Genomic DNA, 26,969 nt, shown 5'->3' on the forward strand with positions numbered 1-26,969 from the left:
TCCACTCTGCCAGGTCATACTCCACACCAGCCGTCTCCAGCTTGTCCCTCAGGAGCAGCGGCTGGATGGTGTTGAAGGCGCTGGAAAGATCGAAGAACAGAATCCTCACAGAGCTGCCAGGCTTTTCCAGGTGAGAAAGAGAGCGGTGCAGCAGGGAGATGACGGCGTCCTCCACTCCGATGCCAGGCCGATATGCCAACTGCAGCGGGTCCATGGCTGAGCTCACGGTGGAGCGGAGGTGGTCCAGGACTAGCCGCTCCAGTGTCTTCATCAGGTGGGACGTGAGAGCCACTGGCCTGAAGCTGTTGAGGTCTTTGGGGCGCGGTGTCTTAGGCACAGGTACCAGACAGGAGGTCTTCCAGACCTGTGGTACCACCCTCAGCTTCAGGCTCATGTTGAAGACATGCTCCATAACTCCACACAGTTCATCTGCGCAGGACTTAAGGAGCCTGGGGCTGATGCCGTCAGGTCCTGCTGCCTTCCTCACTTTAATCCTCTTCAGCTCACTCCTCACCTGTGCTGCTGTGACAGTCAGTGGTTGGCAGGGGGACCGTGTGCTGGGGGGATGGGTGAGTCCAGGCGAAGTGGGGAGCTGATGGTCCGGGGCAGATAAGCGAAGAGGAACAGATGCAGGGCATTGTCCAGCTGTGGAAGAGGGAGCATGCAGCTGTGCAGGGGGAGGGGCGGGTGACTGATCAAACCTCAAGAAGTGAGCATTTAAATCATTCACCCACTGCAGATCCCCCTCTGTCTGGGCAGGGGGGATTTTGAAGCCCGAGATGATTCTTATGATGTGGGCCCTCTTATGATGTGGGCCCTCTTATGATGTGGGCCCTCTTATGATGCGGGCCCTCTTATGTGCACGGGTCAGGAGCAGTCTTACCGTGAGCAGACTAAAACATGGGAAATCATCTCCAGTTATATTTTAGATACCGTAGATCAAAGCTTTGAGATGTTGCACAACTGCAAAAAAATAAAGTTCTGTGAAGCTGTTTTGAACGATATTCAAGGGACATTTAGAAGCTTTGGCAGGAGAGCTCAGGTCACGAAGGCTGTTTGATGGTGTGGTTAGCACTGGTGCAACGATGATCTCTGTTTACTCTGAGTTTAGCAGGAGCTTTATTGGAACAGTTTCTGTTTGGATTAAACAAGCAGAGCTGTACATCGGCAAACAGATGATTAGAAACGTCAATAAAGGGCTGGATTATCTGTCCAAGCACTGATCCCTGTGGCACGCCACACAGTAAATCAGCAGAGCCAAATGTGCCAATCTCTAAAGTCTGAACTCTCCAAGCTCAAGTCTGCCCAGTGACAATCTTGAATTGTTTAAAAACTAAAGTAAATTACAGTTTTTTACGATTGAATAAACACAATTTTGATTGTTTTGTTTTATTTAGCAAAACCCTACACACAATTAGCACAACCACAAACCCAATTAGCAAAACACCTTAGCTCCTTTGCAAAATGAAGACACACTTGTAAAAAACTATACACTAATTAATCAAAACCATATTTTTTTAACCATATTAAACACACAAGTTGCATATGACTTCACTATGTTTGCACCAGTTACACACCAGTTACACACCAGTTACACACCAGTTAAACACCAGTTACACACCACACCAGTTACACACCAGTTACACACCAGATACACACCAGTTACACACCAGTTACACACCAGTTAAACACCAGTTACACACCAGTTACACACCAGTTAAACACCAGTTAAACACCAGATACACACCAGTTACACACCAGATACACACCAGTTACACACCAGATACACACCATATACACACCAGTTACACACCAGTTACACACCAGTTAAACACCAGATACACACCAGTTAAACACCAGTTACACACCAGATACACACCAGTTACACACCAGTTACACACCAGTTACACACCAGTTAAACACCAGTTACACACAGTTACACACCAGTTACACACCAGTTCCACACCAGTTACACACCAGTTACACACCAGTTACACACCAGATACACACCAGTTACACACCAGATACACACCAGTTAAACACCAGTTACACACCAGATACACACCAGTTACACACCAGTTACACACCAGTTAAACACCAGATACACACCAGTTAAACACCAGTTACACACCAGATACACACCAGTTACACACCAGTTACACACCAGTTACACACCAGATACACACCAGTTACACACCAGTTACACACCAGTTACACACCAGATACACACCAGATACACACCAGTTACACACCAGTTACACACCAGTTAAACACCAGATACACACCAGTTAAACACCAGTTACACACCAGATACACACCAGATACACACCAGTTACACACCAGTTACACACCAGATACACACCAGTTACACACCAGTTACACACCAGTTACACACCAGTTACACACCAGATACACACCAGATACACACCAGTTACACACCAGTTACACACTGCTGCACAGAGTCGTGTGGGTGAAGTACACCGGTGAATTTGCAAAACATGGCTCGGATTTGCACAACTGCAAACACAATGTCTGCTCACACTTTGTGCACAACAACACACACAGTGAACACTACACACACTTGTGTGCATCACTGTAGACACCACACAGGACACAAGACTCATGCTGTTGACAGTGTCATTTATTTTTTTCCATAAACTCAAGACAACATGGCAAAATAAAAATACAAAATTCCCAGTTTTCATGAACATAACATTTTATGCAGTACAAAAAAGAACCCTCCCAAACTCCTCCCCCTCTTCCTCCTGCTTGAAGTCTTCCTCTTCCTCTACCTCTTCCTCTTCCTCTTCCTCTACCTCCACCTCCACCTCTGGCACGGCCTCTGCCTCCTTCTCCTCTTCCTCTTCCTTCCATTTTGGTTCAGTTTGGTGAACTCACCTGCTGCATTTTTATCGTGCTTAAACCTGATTGGTGTGTCTATAATTAAGCGATCTTGTGTTTGCACACCTAATGATAGGGTTCAATGAGCTGGCACATGGGTGTGGTCATTTGACAGTCAGTGCTTTAGAATTGCAAAGAAGTGACATCTTGATAAACGTCTGTGTCTAAATGCACAAGTGTGTTGTAAATCACTGTGTGTGTTGTTTTGCACAAAGTGTGAACTGACTTATTGTGTTACAGTGGAGCAGATCTGAGGCCCAGTTTTGCTCCTCGAGTTTAAGGTTTTGATAATTGGACAAAACTTTAGATTTGAGTGTTTATTCAATCGTAAAAAACTGTAATTGGAGACTCCTTTACCCTTAAATAAACCACCTGCACCTTATATGTGGCAGAGCAAAATACAGCCACAAGGGGCACAAGTCATTCTGGTGCAGCGTACGCCCCCTGGTGGCCTCTATGGTGGTTTTGCTTTGCTTGGAATGTTCCATAGTTTTGCATTAAACTTATCCATCCCTATGGAGACGAGCAGGTGACGACCACCAGGCAAGGTTACAAGTCAGATCTGTGGAGAGACGAACTCGCTCACAGATGTATCTTTCAATTAGAAACACAGAAAAGTGACATGTTGCACCTTTACTGTGAAACTGTGGTGAGTTTACGCTGGATCCGATTAAGGTCTATGACCCAAAATAAATATAGAAAAGTCAACATCATCCACATAATAAAGTCCACATTTGTCCTGGATAAACCGCAGTCACAAACTCAAGTGGAAGTACTGTGTGTGAACCACTGTGTGATACACTTTTAAACCCGTGTACTGCAGCTGCACTAGTTTATGTTAGAGTAAAAGAACATCTCTAGGTCCTTTGCTGCCATCTGCTGGTTGTTTGAGGACATCAGAAAAGGTCTACAGAACGACAAGTATTTGCATTTATACAGTGAAGCTGAAAATGAATAAACCAGGACCATAACAGGTCTAAATTAAGGCTAAGCATGATCACTCCACAGTTTGAGAAGCACTGTTATAAAGGTCAAGAAGTGGGTTTTACTTTTGTATATGTCATTTATTTTTAAAGCCTTGTGTTAAATATGGAAAAGGGGCCCTTGAGTATGAAAAACACAGCAGACGGGTCCAAACTATGACCCGGGGGCCAAACGCTGCCCTCAGACGCACGTTCTCGGTCCTCACGCTTCCAGGGGAACTTTATACTCAGAAGTACTTTTTATTACTGCTAGTTTAAATACCTCAGTAAGTAACATTTCACTTTGAGACAGACCTGGTATTAATGTTCTGAGGCTGAAATAAGGTGTGGTGGAACTTTAAAGATGAGATAAAAAGCTTTTAGAACAAAGAATATTCAATACTTTTGTTTTTCTTCATCTTTTTGAAGGATGTTTTTTGCCCGTCGGCTTCGTTAGACGGGACAGTGTGGTACGAAAAGGGGGAGAAGAGCATATGTGCTGCTGCTTAGACCGCTCTACCATCGAGCAGCACTTCTTAATAATCAGTTTAGTTTAGTTTAGTTTAGTTTAGTTTAGTATGAATTTGTCTTCAAGAGAAAAAATGATCAGCATCAGATTTAGCTGCTGCTACTTTCCCTCTGCAGCAGGTGAACACACAACAACAGTGATAAAAGTACACATTTCATTACAATTACAACACATTACATTTCATTTTTAACATGAGCTCAGTAAAATACATATATAAAACAAATCCATGTTTAAAAATTGCAAAATTAGTTCAGACAGATACAAAATACAGCTAAAATGTAACTTGGCTGATGTCGTCACCGTTGATTATCAGGATGTGCTTTGTCCAGCTAATTATTGAATATGTGATGTATTCAAAATGATTATTGCACTGTTACGACGTCGCGCTAAATACATACATGTCTTTTTTTACAGAACCTGACTGAAAACGACCTGAGGAAGTTCAGCCCCGTTCTTCAGCCGTGAGTTCCATCGTTTTCACTCAACTTTATGAACACGCGTCAAACTGAACTTACTTTAGATCTATTTTTTCATAAATTTACTATACGCATTTGGTAAATTTACTCTAGACTTTGGGCACAGGAAAGAGAGGAAAATATATTTTAAAAACACGCAAATCAAGAGGTTTATGACACAATACCGTATTTTCCAGACTTTAAGTTGCACCTTTTTTCATAGTTTCTTTTGCGACTTTTACTCCAGAGCGACTTATATGTGATATTATTCGTTATTTTCACACTGACGACCACAAGAGGGCGCTCTAGGCTCTAAGCGAGGCAGAAGAAGAATCTGCACTTCCTCTACCTCTGGAGTTTGTGGAGTTGTTTAGAAGTGACACAGAGGAAGAAGAATTCAATGGATTTAGTGATTTGGGGTAAAACTGATGCTTTGGTAAACCTGTTAGCATGTTCTTTATGCTATAGTTATCTGAATAACTGTTCATATGTTACGTTAACATACCAGACACTTACCACAGTTCTGTCTGTGCCTCATGTAGCTGAAGGTGTTAGCGTTAGCATACGTCATGTAGCTGAAGGTGTTAGCGTTAGCATACGTCATGTAGCTGAAGGTGTTAGCGTTAGCATACGTACACCTATTCACCATGTTCTCTCATCTGTTATTATTTTAAACTGCATTTCAAGATGAAATGTCTGTTCTTGGTCTTGGATTTTATCAAAGAAACTTACCCCAAAAATGCGACTTATACTCCAGTGCGACTTATATATGTTTTTTTCTTCTCTATTATGCCTTTTTTGGCTGGTGCGACTCCGGAAAATACGGTACAAGTCGATATAACATAAACCATACAGCTGGAAACCAAAACTATGAAACAAATTAACAAAAGAGAGACATATGTGTGATTATATTTACAAAACTGATCAGAGTGTGATGACAAAATAACAGAATATTGTGTCTATATGGTGTGTTTTATGTCCTCAGCACCTCTCTCTTTTAGATCATTTATTCGCAAAGTTCCCTGTACGGTCTCAAGGCGGTTTCACAGTGTTACGTGTACGGCTAAAACTGTCACTTCTGTGCTAAATATAGTAGCTCAGGTTGAAGTGAAAGTGTGGAAGGCCAAAAATAACCAGGTAAAAATAAAATACCGTAAGCGCCGTCGCACCTTCTAGTTTGTTTTGTGATGTGCATTTGGCTGCGATAAGGTTTTTTTGCGGGGAACATTTATGACGTGCAGTGGACAGAGTGAAATGCATAAAATGTTCATTGTGTGTTTTATGAGACAACGATAAAAAATCATGTCGGACAGGCAAAGGGAACAAAAGACACGCAGACGCAGTCCAACCTCTACACACTCACAATACCATGGACCATATTTTATATAAAGTCTCACCAGCCCAAAAATGCATAATAGAGAAGAAAAAAACATGTATATGTCGCACTGGAGTATAAGTCACATTTTTGGGGAAAATGTATTTGATAAAATCCAGGACCAAGAACAGACATTTCATCTTGAAATACAGTTTAAAATAATAACAGATGAGAGAACATGGTGAATAGGTGTACGTATGCTAACGCTAACACCTTCAGCTACATGACGTATGCTAACGCTAACACCTTCAGCTACATGACGTATGCTAACGCTAACACCTTCAGCTACATGACGTATGCTAACGCTAACACCTTCAGCTACATGACGTATGCTAACGCTAACACCTTCAGCTACATGACGTATGCTAACGCTAACACCTTCAGCTACATGACATATGCTAACGCTAACACCTTCAGCTACATGAGGCACAGACAGAACTGTGGTAAGTGTCTGGTATGTTAACGTAACATATGAACAGTTATTCAGATAACTATAGCATAAAGAACATGCTAACAAGTTTACCAAAGCATCAGTTTTACCCCAAATCACTAAATCCATTGAATTCTTCTTCCCCTGTGTCACTTCTAAACAACTCCACAAACTCCAGAGGTAGAGGAAGTGCAGATTCTTCTCCTGTGTCGCTTAGAGCCTAGAGCGCCCTCTTGTGGTTGTCAGTGTGAAAATAACAAATAATATCATATATAAGTCGCTCTGGAGTATAAGTCGCACCTCGGACAAAACGATGAAAAAAGGTGTGACTTATAGTCCGGAAAAAAGGGTACATACAGCGTCATCTAGGGGTGTGCCAAAATATCATTTTTTTAATATATATCGCGATACTAAATATGGTGATGCAGTATCAATATCACGGGCTGCTGTATCGATATATTGAATTGTCTTGCGACCGCGCTACAGTTTTGTCGCTTGTTTAAAGAAAGGAAACTCGTTTACGTAAAACCATGTGACATTTTCACTGTTTTGGCAAAACTGTAAAAGGGGCGTGTGTCATTTTGAGTTTGTGATAGAAATACAGACTTTAAATCCATTTCCAACCATTAGAATCTGTGTCCAAGTGGTCCTGAAATTCATAAAAGATATTGACTGTTTGTCCTTTCTTCGTTTGCTTCTGTAAATCAGGGATTGCAGATAGAAAACTAGCTATTTTGCTATAATCTGGTGCAGAACATGTGTTAGTCTTTTAATCTTTATAAATTGAACACTAAATAAAAAAAACATTGAACATAAATGGCAAAAGAAAAAAAGGGAAATATAAAGAATCCAAATGTTCCATCAGCATTTTCGACTCACAATGATTTCCTCCACAAGTTTACTGTTTTCATCCAAATATGTATGGATATGTATATATAGTTTTTAATGTGTATATATGCAAGTGCGTATATGTATATATGTATGTGTAATGTGTATGTGTACAGTATGTGTATATAAGCATTTGTATAGTATGTGTATACGTAATACAGTGGAAAAATACATTGAATTCAGGCTAATAAAAACAAACTACTAAATATACTACTTAAACTACAAAATGCACTACTACTACTACTACTACTAGTACTACTGACTAAAATGAATGAAAATTAACAAATTCAATTTAAAACAAATACGCATTGAGGCTTCTGTTTGTCCTCTGCATTATTTGTCCCTCACTTGGTCCGTTTTGGTTTCCTCCTCCTCCTCCTCCTCTCTAACCCTACTCTTCCCACTCCCCCCGACTCCGCCCTCACTCCCCCGACCATGTATCAACGCTCGACATAGTCTCTACTCAACCGTGACAACTTTGACTCGTACTCCTCAGACGAAACCTCCCCCTCGAAGCCTCCGAAACATGCTTCTGCGTCGACGCCAAAAGCAGAAGCGAGTATTTTCGTCTCTCACAAACGTCCACGTGCCGTGACACACCGGACGCGACGGGCGCGAGCCGTTTTCCCCCTGAACCCTCGCCGTTCTTTACCACTTCAAACCTTCGCGGGACGTCGAACGCTGCGAACCCCCAAAAGATGGAAACGCTCGCTCGCAAATGCAGCGCGGACACGCTGAGTCGACTGACCGCTCCGGCCGCCGCCAAGTTCAGGTGAGCGAAACGTGGAAGAGTCCATCGTCCGTTCGGGTTTTGAAAAGGCGAACGGCGTAACCTCTCCGCTCCAGCTGCTCGTTACCGTGGAGACGTCATTGCCCATCGAGCGTTCGTTCCGTCGTCGCTGCCTTTGAAAAACGCACGTTATTCTCACTGCGAGCGGGAGTTGGGGGTCGCCTCTCCGCGGATCTAACTGGGCTTTCTACACGTCTGCGTGGAAATAGATGAGTTTAAATGCCACAGTGGAACATTTGAGGCAAGACGACGACACCTCTGTGGAGATAAACAGTTTTTTGGAGAAGTAGTGAGTCGTTACTGTGCAACTGAGATTTTTTGGGGGAAAATAGAACTTTTGGAGACTTTTTAAAGCTGTATTTGTACTTGTATCTGAGTGTAATTCCAGCCATATAATTGTACTAAATGATGTATACATTTTAAAACGTGGAGGTCACTGAGTATTAGAGATGGGACGTGATCTCGGAGTTGCTACTAACCGGGTTTTCTATATCAAACGTTGATTCAAAGGGCCAAGGGATGTCACTGTGTGAAATGTTACTGTTACAATTATTGTGAGAAAATACATGAAAAAACATCACAATTTAACAATTATTCGCGATTAATGAAACCGTGACTAAACAAGAGTGAAATATTTCATTTGATCTCATTCTCGTGCTCTGACATGTGACTGTTCAAGTTTGTGAGCGGCTTTACACAATTGAGCTTAGTTTAAAAATATGTTAAATTTGACAAAAAACAGCCGTTAAAAGTTATTTACATTTAGGTCTATTTAGTGGACGATGCATTGAACTAAAATGCTTCTAAAATCATCACGATAATCGATTAACCGTATAATCTTGACATCCCTTGGTGTGCAATAACTTTCCATACATAGGAAAAATAAATGTTAGACAACGTTTTTTTATTGATATCATGTGTTCTACGCGATAACCACCGTTTTCTGCTGTTGATGGACTTTGTTTCGTATCTTTACCTGACACACCGTGGCCTTCAAGCGCCTCCAAAGATAGAACGAGCTCACGGGGGGTCTGGGGGTCCACTCCACAAAACCAGTCCTGTATAACCGTACGGCCCGCCCTGCACAACGCCACTAAAGTCGTGTTAAAAGTAACTAGCAGCCATCTTGTTCCATAAGGCACCTTTGAATTATTTGTGTACGAGTTGCGCTACACCAATACACTTGCCTTTCTTCATAAGTAGCCGTTTCAGTCGTATTTTATATATACTTTGCACAATTTCTGCCGCAGTACTTGTACATAATCGCGTAACCAGTTGTCAGGACACTGCACACGTAACAATGAAACTACACTTTTGATTTGAAAAAGAAACACAAAAAACACACACGTTTACTTATACTAAAAGGTATTTGGCTGTTAAAAAAGCAGATATTTCATTAATATATTCAGATCATATATTCAACTTATTATGCAAATTATCTAAAAGTGTAAAATGTAAAGATGGGCTTTTGTCTTGGGCTTTAGTCGACTAAATGCACAATTATGCAGACGACACTCAGATCTATGTTTCACTATCGGCAGGTGACTATGGACCAGTAGATTCACTCTCTCACTGCATCCAACAGATCAGTTTGTGGATGCAAAACAACTTTCTCTAGCTGAACTCAGACAAGACTGAAATAATCGTTTTTGGCCCACAGAAACAAAGAGAAAGTGTTAGCGGTCACCTCCAGAGTCTCGCTCTAAAACCTACAAACCAAATTAGAAATCTGGGGGTAATAATGGACTCAGACTTGAACTTTAATAGCCACGTCAAATCAATAACATCCGCAGCTTTTTACCATCTAAAAAACATTGCCAAAATCAAAAATATAGTGTCAAAACCAGATTTAGAGAGACTTATCCATGCGTTTGTCTCCAGTAGATTAGACTACTGTAACGGCTTGCTCACTGGTCTCTCCAAACGAGCTGTAAAACAGCTGCAGTACATCCAGAACGCTGCTGCTCGGGTCCTGACTAGAACCAGGAAGTATGATCACATTAGTCCTGTTCTCAGGTCTCTGCACTGGCTCCCTGTGGCTCAGAGAATAGACTTTAAAGCAGCTCTGCTTGTGTACAAGTCTCTCCATGGCCTAGCACCAAAGTACATCTTGGATATGTTAGTGCCATATGAACCATCTCGGACTCTGAGGACCTCAGGGACCGGCCTCTTGCTGGTGCCCAGAGTCAGGACAAAACATGGGGAATCTGCGTTTCAGTTTTATGCAGCTAAAATCTGGAACAGTCTTCCTGAAGATGTGAGACAGGCTTCTACTCTGACAATGTTCAAATCTAAGCTAAAAACAGTTTTGTTTAGCTGTGCATATGACTGAAAGGATTTTTTCTTTGCACTCTTCTCTTTTGTTTGTGATTTTATTAGTTTAGAAAATCAGTTGGATTGATAATTTTTAATTTAGTTAATTTTATTGTATTTCTGTAATTTCTTTGTGATTTGAATGCATTTTTCCTGTTGTGTGAAGCACTTTGAATTGCCTTGTGTATGAAATGTGCTCTACAAATAAACTTGCCTTGCCTTGCCTAAAGAAATTCTTTGTCGACTAATCAGTCAATTTGTTGAGTAAAAGAGGGCTTGGCAAAAGCTGTCAAAAGGGCTTGTGCTAAAACAAATATTTAAGCAGAAAAGTACTTGTAAACAGTGTATTTATGTTGGAATAAACTCTATATCTGCGCCTTTGTCGTTGTCCCGTAAAACGCTAAATGAATCATCAATAAGAATGTCGACTAATCCACTACCGACTAACAAAAGGATTACAGCTCTCCTTTGTGATCAGTCCCAAGCACATATTTGTCACTCGTTTGATCTGTTAAAATCCAACTTGATAGAATATATTTGTTATCTTTTGCAGGCAGCTTCAGAAAATTGTCCAGGACATAAAGAAGAACGACGGCAGCATTTTGGACAAACTGAGAAGGTGAGGTGTTAGGCCTACGTAACAGTTTGAGTATGTTTAGGCCTACGTAACAGTTTGAGTATGTTTAGGCCTACGTAACAGTTTGAGTATGTTTAGGCCTACGTAACAGTTTGAGTATGTTTAGGCCTACGTAACAGTTTGAGTATGTTTAGGCCTACGTAACAGTTTGAGTATGTTTAGGCCTAGATCACTGATCTTTACATTATTATATTTTATCCTACAAAAGGGGCTCGATGTAACGGTCCTGGTGGAGGGTCCACGACCTGCTCATCTAGAGATGGAGAGTTTATTGCTTTGCCTTGAATGTTCCACAGTGTGGCATAAACTCCTCTTGTATTCAATTACAGGTGTTTTTATTGCTCAATACCTCTCAAACCTGGAAGTGTAAGGGTTAGTAAAAGTGTAAGCAGTAAACATGCAGCATTTGGAAGTTTGCGTATTGTCTATATTTGCATCATTTCAGAGTTCAAACCAATTCCTCTTTCACATTTAAAATATCTCAGTCTGAACAGCTGCACTCTCACTTTCTTTTCCTTTGAAATAACTACCTAAACGTACATTTCTAAACTACTAAACTAACTCAATTCTGACCCTCTCTACATTTACTGCACTTCTTTTGTTCCTTTAGCTATGATATTCCACAGTATGACATTTAAACTTATCTTTATAGAGAATGTTCTGAAGTAACTTCCTATTTCCACGGAATCATGACATTTTAACCCTGTTTTAACCCCATTTAGTTTTGTCCTACTTTAGACTTGGTTGAGTCAACGTTCCCATGATTTTTGTCTGGTTTGTCATTCCGTTTGTGTTGGCTATGGTTAAGTCTGGCTTTAGACCTGGTTTTGTCCTAGTTTAGTCCCATTTTAGACCTGGTTTTGTCCTAGTTTAGTCCCATTTTAGACCTGGTTTTGTCCTAGTTTAGTCCCATTTTAGACCTGGTTTTGTCCTAGTTTAGACCCATTTTAGACCTGGTTAAGTTCTAGTTTAGACTCATTTTAGACCTGGTTTTGTCCTAGTTTAGACTCATTTTAGACCTGGATAAGTCCTAGTTTAGACTCATTTTAGACCTGGATATGTCCTAGTTTAGACTCATTTTAGACCTGGTTTTGTCCTAGTTTAGACTCATTTTAGACCTGGATAAGTCCTAGTTTAGACTCATTTTAGACCTGGATATGTCCTAGTTTAGACTCATTTTAGACCTGGATATGTCCTAGTTTAGACTCATTTTAGACCTGGATATGTCCTAGTTTAGACTCATTTTAGACCTGGATATGTCCTAGTTTAGACTCATTTTAGACCTGGATATGTCCTAGTTTAGACTCATTTTAGACCTGGATATGTCCTAGTTTAGACTCATTTTAGACCTGGATATGTCCTAGTTTAGACTCATTTTAGACCTGGATATGTCCTAGTTTAGACTCATTTTAGACCTGGATATGTCCTAGTTTAGACTCATTTTAGACCTGGATATGTCCTAGTTTAGACTCATTTTAGACCTGGATATGTCCTAGTTTAGACTCATTTTAGACCTGGTTTTGTCCTAGTTTAGACTCATTTTAGACCTGGCTCAATCCTAGTTTAGACCCATCGTTTAAACTTGTTTTGTTCTATTTATATTGTTTGTTTTTGTTTTTTAGACTTTGTTAAGTTTTTTGTGTAGCTTTTTCTTCTTCTTCTTGGAGGAATCTGGAAGAACAGCGCATCATCTGTACAGAAGGACGCAGACACAGGCAGAACATGCAAACTCCACACTGGAAAAACACTCCATCCCCTTTGCTTCGTGAGGCCACCACTCTGACATGGGATTTAGCTCTGGTTTAGGTCTTTTTTAGTTGGAATAATGAATGAAGAAACATGTTTAGCACAAAAGGGCAGACACTCGGGGCATTAGTCAAACCCGTGTCACATGTGGGGAAAGAGTGTGACTCGCTTGTGAAATCACTGCAGAGGGAGAAGTACCGACCAAATGTGAAGTAACCGTCGAGCTTTAGTAAAAGTACAAACATGCAATAGAAGTACAATGTGTACTTAGGTTACAGTAGCAGCAGTAAAAGAGCGACCGCACTAATTAAAAGCAATTACTGTGTTTATTATGAGGCTGGAAGACTAAACTGATATAACGTCGCTACTACTGCTAGTACTACATCTACTACAAATACTACAAATACTACAAATACTAGTTTCCCCAGTTAAATGTTAAAGCACAAGAAGATACGCCACAACAAAAATATATAAATCAATCTACACCTGAAGGAGCAGAGCAAGAAAAAAACAAAACGTACTATAGTTTTATTCTGACTCACGTTGGAGTAAATGTACTTGAATAATACTACCAAACCAGACCTTTAACTATACAACAAGTACATTACCCACTACCACTAGTACACATGAAAAAACACAACTTCTTGGTCTTTTATTGCTTCCACTATGACCAAAACTACTACTGCTTTTACTACTGCAACTCTTACTACAAACGACATACATTAAAACAATAAAAGGATCATATTTCAACAGTTTAAATGAATTTGTTGTTCTTCCCGTGTCAGACTCAAGAGTAAATCGGTGCCCAGACTCCCGGCCAGAGACTACAGAGGTAAGAACTATATACTATATACTGTATACTATATACTATATACTATATACTGCATACTATATAGTATATACTGTATACTGTATACTGTATACTGTATACTATATACTATATACTATATACTATATACTGTATACTATATACTATATACTACATACTGTATACTGTATACTGTATACTATATACTATATATTGTATACTGTATACTGTATACTATATACTATATATTGTATACTGTATACTGTATACTATATACTGTATACTATATACTGTATACTATATACTATATACTGTATACTGTATACTGTATACTATATACTATATATTGTATACTGTATACTGTATACTATATACTGTATACTATATACTGTATACTATATACTATATACTATATACTGCATACGATATACTGTATACTATATACTGTATACGAAATACTGTATACTATATACTGTATACTATATACTATATACTATATACTATATACAATATACTGCATACGATATACTATATACTGTATACTGTATACTATATACTGTATACTATATACTGTATACGATATACTGTATACTGTATACTGTATACTATATACTATATACTATATACTACTAACTATATATCGAACAGATATAGATATGATAGATACAGATACGCTCGTGATGCTTGCGATGCTCGTGATGCGTGTGATGCGTGTGATGCTCGTGATGCTTGCGATGCTCGTGATGCGTGTGATGCGTGTGATGCGTGTGATGCTCGTGATGCGTGTGATGCGTGTGATGCTCGTGATGCTTGCGATGCTCGTGATGCGTGTGATGCGTGTGATGCGTGTGATGCTCGTGATGCTTGTGATGCTCGTGATACGTGTGATGCTCGTGCTGCTTGTGATGTTTGTGATGCTCGTGATGCGTGTGATGCGTGTGATGCTCGTGATGCTTGTGATGCTCGTGATACGTGTGATGCTCGTGATGCTCGTGATACGTGTGATGCTCGTGCTGCTTGTGATGTTTGTGATGCTCGTGATGCGTGTGATGCGTGTGATGCCCGTGGTACTTGTGATGTTTGTGATGCTCGTGATGCGTGTGATGCTCGTGCTGCTTGTGATGTTTGTGATGCTCGTGATGCGTGTGATGCCCGTGGTACTTGTGATGCTCGTGATGCTTGTGATGTTTGTGATGCTCGTGATGCGTGTGATGCGTGTGATGCCCGTGGTACTTGTGATGTTTGTGATGCTCGTGATGCGTGTGATGCTCGTGCTGCTTGTGATGTTTGTGATGCTCGTGATGCGTGTGATGCCCGTGGTACTTGTGATGCTCGTGATGCTTGCGATGCTCGCGATGCTTGTGATGCTTGTGATGCTTGTGATGCTCGTAATGCGTGTGATGCTCGTGGTGCTTGTGATGCTCGCGATACGTGTGATGCTCGTGCTGCTTGCGATGCTCGCGATGCTTGTGATGCTTGTGATGCTTGTGATGCTCGTAATGCGTGTGATGCTCGTGGTGCTTGTGATGCTCGCGATACGTGTGATGCTCGTGCTGCTTGTGATGCTCGTGATGCGTTGCGTGATGCTTGTGATGCTGCGATGTGCTTGTGATGCTCGTGATGCTTGTGATGCTGCGATGTGCTCGTGATGCGTCACGTAATGCGTCATGTAATGCGTCACGTGATGCGTCACGTGATGCCCGTGATGCTCGTGATGCTTGTGATGCTTATGATGCGTCGGAGTAAGTTTTGGTGTAATTCTGTTTGGCGCATTTAAATTCACTCTGATTTTCCCCTGAATCTCTAAATGGCACTGATTGTTCGCTCTCAGAGTGAAATCTGTGACGCCGCGTTCCCCACAAAAGTCTCACTTCCCGTTCGTTCGAGAGGAGACGCGCTCGGGCGCTTAGCAACGGAAATGAAGCCAAAACTGATTCTGTTCTAATGCTTTTCCTTGTGTGAACTTCAATACACTTTTGTTTTCTGATCGCAGACGACGACAGAGAAGAAAGTGACGACTCTGACCCTGAATACGTGAGTCCAGAGCGCCACTCTCACCGTTATTTAAGCTTCTTCTGTCTTTGTCATAAACTGTGGAAGTCTAATAAAGCGGTGTGCGATTCCAGGACAACGAGACCTACCAAACCCCGGGCGAGGGCGACGACCCCGACGACAGCTACGAGCCGCCGCCCTCTCAGCGGCACCGCGTCTTCAGCTCCGGACCGCTGCCTCGGGGGGAGTACGTCGGTCAGTATCGCAAAGAAACCTTAGAGTTAAAATGAGACCGCTGTGCCACGTCTGCAGCTATTGAGATTTATTCCCCTAAAACAAGATACTGTGTTTTCCGGATTATAAATTGCAACTTTTTTCATAGTTTTGGCCGGGGTGCGACTTATACTTATATTTATACTTATGTACTTATATACTTATACTCCGGAGCAACTTATATGTGTTTTTTTCTTCTCTATTATGCATTTTTTGGCTGGTGCAACTTATAGTCCGGAAAATACGGTTAAACAGATTTTTTTTTTCTCTGGATTTAGGACATTTCTGCTAAATAGATGCTAAATAAATTCGATTATTACGCTTATTTCATGAAATCTTGATGCTTTCATTTATCTCAAGAACATTTTTGTGTATTTTTATAGTTTTAAGAAGGTGTCATTTTGCAGCGTAACAAAGTATTTTAGTTCTCGTCAACCAGGAAGTAAGAGCTGAACGGAGCTCTCTGATTGGCTGCGTTTGGGTGGTCCATCCAAGCCTCACTTTGCCGTCTAAAAAAGCAGTTTTAAGCAGAAGTCACCTGAAAATGAAAATAAGTGAATACAAATGGAATAAAGTAAAATATTTGGAAATCAGGTAGACCAGCTTTAAGTTAAGGTTACGTTTATTGTCCCATATATTTGTCCTCTGCATTTGACCCGTCGTTAAATGCCACAGGGGCCACGGGCTTCTACAGCGTCCAGATCCTGAGCTTGTCTTGGGCAGGATCTCAGCAGGAGGAAACTGAAAAAGAAAAGACTGTCACAATAAAATGATTAACACAAACATCACCAGCGATCAAGGACGGGAAAATAACATTTGGACTTAATTTGGAAATTGACAAATTTGAAAGATTTTGGACTAGTTGGGACCATTGTTTTAATTTAGATATCCCATCATTTTATTTTTGAATGTTTAGTGGATGTGTATTTTATTTTTTTTTATTATTATTGTTTCACTCTTTGGTCAGTTTCTGTTGTGTTCTGCGCTTTTGTTGAATAAATAAGTTAAATTAATTAAATTTTTAAAAATAAACAAAATAAATAAAATAAATAAAATAAAATAAATAAATAAAATAAATAAAATTAAATAAAATTAAATAAATTAAATAAATTAAATAAATTAAATTAATTAAATAAATTCAATAAATTAAATAAATTAAATAAATTAAAATAAATAAATGATGTTGTCCCTGAGACCTTGGATTGGAGCAGATGAAGAGTCCATAGTCATGTTTCCACTGGTTCACTTTGGAGTAACGCGTACAAGTCTATTTAAGGGGTTGGGAGCGGGCCGTGTGTACAAGTACTTCCTCCAACAGCAGTCTGGCTCCCATTCCGCTCTAAACTACAGTATGAATCCATGCAACGCGTACTTTTGTAATCAAATATAATCTTTTTGTACAGCCAACATTCACCAACACCCAGACCTCACATTACATTAAAGGGCCTCTAACAGGTTTTTATCATTCTCTCATTTTAATTTAATTTGGTGTATTCATACCTGTTGTGAACATAAGAGATATTTTTACACCAATCGAGTAAGTATTTGTGGAGAAAACATTGAAAAATCTGTGTAAACATTACAGGAAGTGACTAGGGACACTCTCTGCAAAGGTTATGTAGAATGACCCCAAAACAATAATTCAACAAAACAAAGGTGCTCTCATATATTTTTATTTGTAGCATTATTATTATTTTGTTTACAATAGATACAATTGAGCCATTAGTGTAATGTCCATCCATCCATCTTCTGCCGCTTTATCCGGGGCCGGGTCGCGGGGGCAGCAGTCTGAGCAGGGACTCCCAGACTTCCTTCTCCCCAGACACTTCCTCTAACTCCTCCGGGGGGATCCCGAGGCGTTCCCAGGCCAGCCGAGAGACATAGTCTCTCCAGCGTGTCCTGGGTCTTCCCCGGGGCCTCTTCCCGGGGTATAGTGTAATGTCATCAATTACAAACAGGAAGTCAATTTATTAAACCTTAAAAATTGCTTTTCTGGGATAGAATTGGTGTAATTTGTCGCAAAATGTAAAATATATTTATCTTAACTGCATTTTAGCTCGATGAGTCGTCCGACCTGTCACTTTGAATCCTAAACACCCTCTGGTTGTGTTGTTCTGATGCTGACGTCCAGCCTCACTTCCTCTTTTCCCGCAGACAGCTGCCGCGATCGACCCGGGCGGCCCCCAAAGAAGCCCCAGCGCCCGGAGAGAGCGGGCAAACGGCTGCCGCCCACACCCAGACCCAACCAGCAGGACAACGACGAGGTGACGGCCGTGAAACATCTGTATCTGCACCAGAAAACCATCAAAGTGTCCTGCAAATGAGGCGGGGAAATGAGATATTTAAGGCTGAAACATGTAAAATACTGAACGTTTTACCTCCAAACGTACAATTAATAACAGCAATAATTAAAACTCTGATAAATAAAGGCATGCAAAAATGTGTTGTAAATAATTAATAACAGATATAATCTCACTAATAATAATCATAATAATATGCTATTTTGGCTTGTCGCTGTTGACGTTATGGAAACATATTTGGTCCACTTCCTCTTTTATTACCCACAGACACGGCTGACGGTTGCATAATTCACACGACACAAAATGACTAAAGCCGCACTGTGTCACTTTCCGCTGACACCTGCTGCGATGTCACTGCTTTACTTACAATCGAAATTGAGGCGTGTAGGCTTTATTTTATTTATTTTATTTTATTTTATTTATTTTATTTATTTTATTTATTTTATTTATTTTATTTATTTTATTTATTTTATTTATTTATTTATTTATTTATTTATTTATTATGTATATATAAACACATATTTGTTATCATACATTTATAATAATAATTATTATTATCTTATTTTATTTTATTTATTTATTTATTTATTTTTATTCATTTATTTATTTTAGACTGAAAACTCTGAATCTGTTTTGCCTCGAAACTCTTAATATTCGAAGTCCGTTGGGAAAATTCATGAGGATTTTACTTGGGAACCACAGCTTTATCTCTATTGACACATTTCCCCATATTTCACACATTTGTTCTGTTGAGTTTAAGTGGGTCAAATGACGTGTAAATGTTTGGCAATGGCAGGACTACATAGACCCGGACGAGAACAACGATGAGGACAACTACATCGAACCGGACGAGAACCCGCCTCACCGTAAGAAACACTTTTAATTCAAATAGAACAGAAAAAACAAGTCATTATAATCACTGTGTTTCAGGAGGCAGAGCAGTGAGGGATTTACCCAGAATCCCCCCGCAACGGCCGTCCAGTCCTGGTGAGAACTAGAACTAGAACTATGAGGTGACGGGGGCGGGGCCTAGCTATACACAAACTGGCCTTTTTCCAAATAACTCACAAACACACACGATCGGGACTGAGTTTGGAGGGAATTTTGTGAGAAAAATGTGTTGCGTTTTGCCGTAACGCCGCGTCGAAAGCGCACGTTATTCAGGGATATTCCAGCTGTGGCCACCAGGGAGAGCACCGTTACCGTGTGTTTCGGGACCGTCCTGTCGCTCAGAGATACTGGATTGACGTCATCATCCCGCTCAACGTCAGAGCTACGTATTTGGGCCCGTAAATGGAAACTTCTGGAACATAATTCACAAAAAACTGGACAAATATGACGTCGGGACTCGATTTGAAAATGAAAAAACAACCTGTGCCGGGATTTATTTGTATACAATTTGATTTAATTGTCATGTGATGCCCTTTTGTTCATATGTTTGTATTATTCTGCTTTCTCTCTCTCTGTGTGTTGTGTTTTGTTCTGTTATTTTAAAAACTATGGGCGAAAATTTGAAAAATATTTGAAAATATACTCAATTTAGGGCTCAACTTTGAGAACAGTTGCGGCTTTGCTCTGGTCAGTTTCTAATTCCAAAATGAAAGCAATAAACACCGTGGTCATTTATAACTGAAAAATGACTCCCCCTGCTGGCTCCCTGAAGCGTAAAGTAGTTTAAATGAGGCTTAGAGTAGTTAGCACAAATGAAAATATAGTACAAAGCAAGTTATATCTGATCAAGTTATAAAACGTGAATGAAACAGTATCTTAAAGCTCACCGTGCTAAACTGTCTCCTTGTTTTTTCAGACTGTTATGAAGTCCCAGTCAGTGAGGTAATTTTAATTTTATTTGCTAATTTGATTGAATTTAATAACGTTGAAAGAGTTGAAATGTCTTGACGCTCGACACAGGTGAAGTCACAGCCGCCTCCCATCGCAAACAGGTAAGATTAAAGACTGTTTTCACCTTATTCTACTTCATTTATCGAACTACGGCTGCACAAAAGATGAAAAAAGAAAAGGATTGATGCCGCAAAATTGACGCGATAATTGATAACGCGACGGCTGAATGTATTGCAATAACACAGATAGAAATGTATTGTTTTTAAATGAAAAAGTCACAAAAAATAAGCAGATTTGTCCATGTTACAGTCTAAATTATCCTTGGTTTTGTCTGTGTTAAGCTTTTATTTTGACACAGTTTGGCATTTGTTTTAATTACATTGAAAGTATTGTGCCAAAATTACATTAAAATTGAAATATTAAAATAAAATACATACAGTTGGTTCTTTTACCGTATTTTCCGGACTATAAGTCGCACCCTTTTTCATAGTTTTGGCCGGGGTGCGACTTATAATTATATTTATACTTATATACTTATACTCCGGAGCAACTTATATGTGATATTATTTGTTATTTTCACACTTGCAACAGCATTTCATACTCCAGTGCCACTTATATATGTTTTTTTCTTCTCTATTAAGCATTTTTTGGCTGGTGTGACTTATAGTCCAGAAACTACGGTAATATTGTTCTTTCATTGACAGATTGTGCCCAGTGCCCTCACTTCCTTTCCCTCCCACGCCAAGCCCCAGGTAACACTTTTATTCACACATATTTAATTAGTATTTTAAGCTTTTATCTCAGTGATTGTGCTTCTTTTTTCAGACTTCCTCCCAGATCTGCTTCTCCTGTAAGTTCAGACTAAATTATTCCCTGTCGTATGGATTTCTTTAGCATTTACGCGACGCCTTCAGTGCGCGAGAAGCTAAAGGTAGTTAGCATTTTAAGCTAGCGCAGTTAGCATAAACGTTTGAGTAAACAAAAAGGTCACAAAATGCATTCTGGGTTAATGAAACATAGTTCTACACTTAAATGTCTTTCTTATTTTGAAACTTAACTAATGCGTGCTTGCTTTACTCACGAGCTGCTTCTGCGGAAAGGCCGCCAAGTCTCTTTTCAAGTCTCTTTTTTAGAATAAAGCGGCTAGAATTCACTATGCAGACTTTTAACGTTTATAATTCACATTTTAAAGACGCATCATGTAACTTTTCATGATATTTCTCAGCCCAGAATGTTCCACGGCAATAAACGTACGGTATCTATCGTGCATTTATTAGATTAAAGATGTTTTTATTGCTGAAAAATACTTCGGAAAACACACGCTTGCGCACGTCCACAGATCTGACATGTAAATTGGCGTCACCTGCTTGTTTCCATGACGTTTAAAAGCAATACTGCGGAACATCGTAGGCCAAACGAGAGCATCTCCATCTCCAAGTTACATTGTGCACATTTAAAATAAGATAAAAAAGCACAAAATGGTTGATGCAGCAGGATTAAAGGTGCATTTATTTAGTATTTATTAAGTAAATATGGGCCAAAATCACACGTGTTCTGCTTTGGTCCTGCCATTACTGACACCTGCTGGCGTAATGTAGTATTACATCAATAATCGAACAACTTTCCCCTGTAAATGTGAGTGTCACACATGAATAAACCAAAATTTATGATGAAAACAAGATGAAATGTTACTGGTTGCGATGCCAAATACATGCAAATACGTCCAGGGTCCACACTTTGCAAACCCTTTTAAAGTCTTCTGATGACACTAAACACAAGAGTATATTGTCAGTATAATGTCAGTATAATGTATGTATAATGTCAGTATATTGTCAGTATATTGTCAGTACTTTATCAGTCTATTGTCAGTATAATGTAAGTATATTGTCAGTATATTGTCAGTATATTGTCAGTATATTGTCAGTATATTGTCAGTATAATGTCAGTATATTGTCAGTATAATGTCAGTATAATGTCAGCATATTGTCAGTATAATGTCAGTATAATGTCAATATATTGTCAGTATATTGTCAGTATATTGTCAGTATATTGTCAGTATAATGTCAGTATATTGTCAGTATAATGTCAGTATAATGTCAGTATAATGTCAGTATATTGTCAGTATAATGCCAGTATAATGTCAGTATAATGTAAGTATATTGTCAGTATAATGTCAGTATATTGTCAGTATATTGTCAGTATAATGTCAGTATATTGTCAGTATAATGTCAGTATAATGTCAGTATATTGTCAGTATATTGTCAGTATAATGTCAGTATATTGTCAGTATAATGTCAGTATATTGTCAGTATAATGTCAGTATATTGTCAGTATATTGTCAGTATATTGTCAGTATAATGTCAGTATATTGTCAGTATAATGTCAGTATATTGTCAGTATATTGTCAGTATAATGTCAGTATATTGTCAGTATAATGTCAGTATATTGTCAGTATAATGTCAGTATATTGTCAGTATATTGTCAGTATATTGTCAGTATTTTATCAGTCTATTGTCAGTATAATGTCAGTATATTGTCAGTATAATGTCAGTATAATGTCAGTATATTGTCAGTATAATGTCAGTATATTGTCAGTATATTGTCAGTATATTGTCAGTATTTTATCAGTCTATTGTCAGTATAATGTCAGTATATTGTCAGTATAATGTCAGTATATTGTCAGTATAATGTCAGTATAATGTCAGTATAATGTCAGTATATTGTCAGTATATTGTCAGTATAATGTCAGTATATTGTCAGTATAATGTCAGTATAATGTCAGTATATTGTCAGTATATTGTCAGTATAATGTCAGTATATTGTCAGTATAATGTCAGTATATTGTCAGTATAATGTCAGTATAATGTCAGTATAATGTCAGTATAATGTCAGTATAATGTCAGTATATTGTCAGTATAATGTCAGCATATTGTCAGTATATTGTCAGTATATTGTCAGTATAATGTCAGTATAATGTCAGTATAATGTCAGTATATTGTCAGTATATTGTCAGTATAATGTCAGTATATTGTCAGTATATTGTCAGTATAATGTCAGTATATTGTCAGTATAATGTCAGTATAATGTCAGTATATTGTCAGTATATTGTCAGTATAATGTCAGTATATTGTCAGTATATTGTCAGTATAATGTCAGTATAATGTCAGCATATTATTGTCAGTATATTGTCAGTATAATGTCAGTATAATGTCAGTATAATGTCAGTATATTGTCAGTATATTGTCAGTATAATGTCAGTATAATGTCAGTATATTGTCAGTATATTGTCAGTATATTATCAGTATATTGTCAGTATATTGTCAGTATAGTGTCAGTATAATGTCAGTATAATGTCAGTATATTGTCAGTATAATGTCAGTATATTGTCAGTATATTGTCAGTATAATGTCAGTATAATGTCAGTATATTGTCAGTATATTGTCAGTATAATGTCAGTATATTGTCAGTATAATGTCAGTATATTGTCAGTATAATGTCAGTATAATGTCAGTATATTGTCAGTATATTGTCAGTATAATGTCAGTATATTGTCAGTATAATGTCAGTATATTGTCAGTATATTGTCAGTATAATGTCAGTATATTGTCAGTATATTGTCAGTATAATGTCAGCATATTGTCAGTATATTGTCAGTATAATGTCAGTATAATGTCAGCATATTGTCAGTATATTGTCAGTATAATGTCAGTATAATGTCAGTATATTGTCAGTATATTGTCAGTATAATGTCAGTATAATGTCAGCATATTATTGTCAGTATATTGTCAGTATAATGTCAGTATAATGTCAGTATAATGTCAGTATATTGTCAGTATATTGTCAGTATAATGTCAGTATAATGTCAGTATATTGTCAGTATATTGTCAGTATATTATCAGTATATTGTCAGTATATTGTCAGTATAGTGTCAGTATAATGTCAGTATAATGTCAGTATATTGTCAGTATAATGTCAGTATATTGTCAGTATATTGTCAGTATAATGTCAGTATAATGTCAGTATATTGTCAGTATATTGTCAGTATAATGTCAGTATATTGTCAGTATAATGTCAGTATATTGTCAGTATAATGTCAGTATAATGTCAGTATATTGTCAGTATATTGTCAGTATAATGTCAGTATATTGTCAGTATAATGTCAGTATATTGTCAGTATATTGTCAGTATAATGTCAGTATATTGTCAGTATAATGTCAGTATATTGTCAGTATATTGTCAGTATAATGTCAGTATATTGTCAGTATATTGTCAGTATAATGTCAGTATATTGTCAGTATATTGTCAGTATAATGTCAGCATATTGTCAGTATATTGTCAGTATATTGTCAGTAGAATGTCAGTATAATGTCAGTATATTGTCAGTATATTGTCAGTATATTGTCAGTATATTGTCAGTATAATGTCAGTATATTGTCAGTATATTGTCAGTATATTGTCAGTATAATGTCAGTATAATGTCAGCATATTGTCAGTATAATGTCAGTATAATGTCAGCATATTGTCAGTATATTGTCAGTATAATGTCAGTATATTGTCAGTATATTGTCAGTATAATGTCAGTATAATGTCAGTATATTGTCAGTATATTGTCAGTATAATGTCAGTATATTGTCAGTATATTGTCAGTATAATGTCAGTATAATGTCAGTATATTGTCAGTATATTGTCAGTATAATGTCAGCATATTGTCAGTATAATGTCAGTATATTGTCAGTATATTGTCAGTATATTGTCAGTATAATGTCAGTATATTGTCAGTATATTGTCAGTATAATGTCAGTATAATGTCAGCATATTATTGTCAGTATATTGTCAGTATAATGTCAGTATAATGTCAGTATAATGTCAGTATATTGTCAGTATAATGTCAGTATATTGTCAGTATATTGTCAGTATAATGTCAGTATAATGTCAGCATATTATTGTCAGTATATTGTCAGTATAATGTCAGTATAATGTCAGTATAATGTCAGTATATTGTCAGTATATTGTCAGTATAATGTCAGTATAATGTCAGTATATTGTCAGTATATTGTCAGTATATTGTCAGTATAATGTCAGTATATTGTCAGTATAATGTCAGTATAATGTCAGCATATTGTCAGTATATTGTCAGTATAATGTCAGTATAATGTCAGTATAATGTCAGTATATTGTCAGTATAATGTCAGTATAATGTCAGTATATTGTCAGTATATTATCAGTATATTGTCAGTATAATGTCAGTATATTGTCAGTATAATGTCAGTATATTGTCAGTATAATGTCAGTATATTGTCAGTATAATGTCAGTATAATGTCAGCATATTATTGTCAGTATATTGTCAGTATAATGTCAGTATAATGTCAGTATAATGTCAGTATATTGTCAGTATAATGTCAGTATAATGTCAGTATATTGTCAGTATATTGTCAGTATATTATCAGTATATTGTCAGTATATTGTCAGTATATTGTCAGTATAATGTCAGTATAATGTCAGTATATTGTCAGTATAATGTCAGTATATTGTCAGTATAATGTCAGTATAATGTCAGTATATTGTCAGTATATTGTCAGTATAATGTCAGTATAATGTCAGTATATTGTCAGTATATTGTCAGTATATTATCAGTATATTGTCAGTATATTGTCAGTATATTGTCAGTATAATGTCAGTATAATGTCAGTATATTGTCAGTATAATGTCAGTATATTGTCAGTATAATGTCAGCATATTGTCAGTATAATGTCAGTATATTGTCAGTATAATGTCAGTATATTGTCAGTATATTGTCAGTATATTGTCAGTATAATGTCAGTATAATGTCAGTATATTGTCAGTATATTGTCAGTATAATGTCAGTATAATGTCAGTATATTGTCAGTATATTGTCAGTATATTATCAGTATATTGTCAGTATATTGTCAGTATATTGTCAGTATAATGTCAGCATATTGTCAGTATAATGTCAGTATAATGTCAGTATATTGTCAGTATATTGTCAGTATAATGTCAGTATATTGTCAGTATAATGTCAGTATAATGTCAGCATATTGTCAGTATATTGTCAGTATAATGTCAGTATAATGTCAGTATAATGTCAGTATATTGTCAGTATATTGTCAGTATAATGTCAGTATAATGTCAGTATATTGTCAGTATATTGTCAGTATATTGTCAGTATAATGTCAGTATAATGTCAGCATATTGTCAGTATAATGTCAGTATATTGTCAGTATAATGTCAGCATATTGTCAGTATATTGTCAGTATATTGTCAGTATATTGTCAGTATAATGTCAGTATAATGTCAGTATAATGTCAGTATATTGTCAGTATAATGTCAGTATATTGTCAGTATATTGTCAGTATAATGTCAGCATATTATTGTCAGTATATTGTCAGTATAATGTCAGTATAATGTCAGTATAATGTCAGTATATTGTCAGTATATTGTCAGTATAATGTCAGTATAATGTCAGTATACTGTCAGTATATTGTCAGTATATTATCAGTATATTGTCAGTATATTGTCAGTATATTGTCAGTATAATGTCAGTATAATGTCAGTATATTGTCAGTATAATGTCAGTATAATGTCAGTATATTGTCAGTATAATGTCAGTATATTGTCAGTATATTGTCAGTATAATGTCAGTATAATGTCAGTATATTGTCAGTATATTGTCAGTATATTATCAGTATATTGTCAGTATATTGTCAGT

General features: G+C 37.7%; 1 protein-coding gene across 2 annotated transcripts in view; it reads left to right on the plus strand.

Annotated features, from left to right (window-relative positions):
- Positions 1–26,969, plus strand: part of blnk (B cell linker) — a 40,410-nt gene that overhangs the window by 6,481 nt on the left and 6,960 nt on the right. The window contains exons 3-14 of one of the 2 annotated variants that reach the window (XM_072436841.1): positions 4,807–4,853; positions 11,197–11,262; positions 13,812–13,858; positions 15,828–15,868; positions 15,961–16,081; positions 18,254–18,363; positions 19,196–19,265; positions 19,330–19,386; positions 20,207–20,232; positions 20,311–20,342; positions 20,946–20,993; positions 21,067–21,091. In XM_072436841.1, coding sequence (XP_072292942.1) covers positions 4,807–4,853; positions 11,197–11,262; positions 13,812–13,858; positions 15,828–15,868; positions 15,961–16,081; positions 18,254–18,363; positions 19,196–19,265; positions 19,330–19,386; positions 20,207–20,232; positions 20,311–20,342; positions 20,946–20,993; positions 21,067–21,091 — 690 coding nt within the window. Of the gene's footprint in view, positions 1–4,806; positions 4,854–8,132; positions 8,313–11,196; positions 11,263–13,811; positions 13,859–15,827; positions 15,869–15,960; positions 16,082–18,253; positions 18,364–19,195; positions 19,266–19,329; positions 19,387–20,206; positions 20,233–20,310; positions 20,343–20,945; positions 20,994–21,066; positions 21,092–26,969 lie in introns of those variants that run through there. The other variant, XM_072436842.1, reaches the window with a different exon arrangement.

Source organism: Eucyclogobius newberryi, unplaced genomic scaffold (assembly GCF_026437365.1).
Source record: "Eucyclogobius newberryi isolate DKJ021-1_F unplaced genomic scaffold, fEucNew1.0.hap1 SCAF_8, whole genome shotgun sequence".
Classification (NCBI taxonomy): Eukaryota; Metazoa; Chordata; class Actinopteri; order Gobiiformes; family Gobiidae; genus Eucyclogobius; species Eucyclogobius newberryi.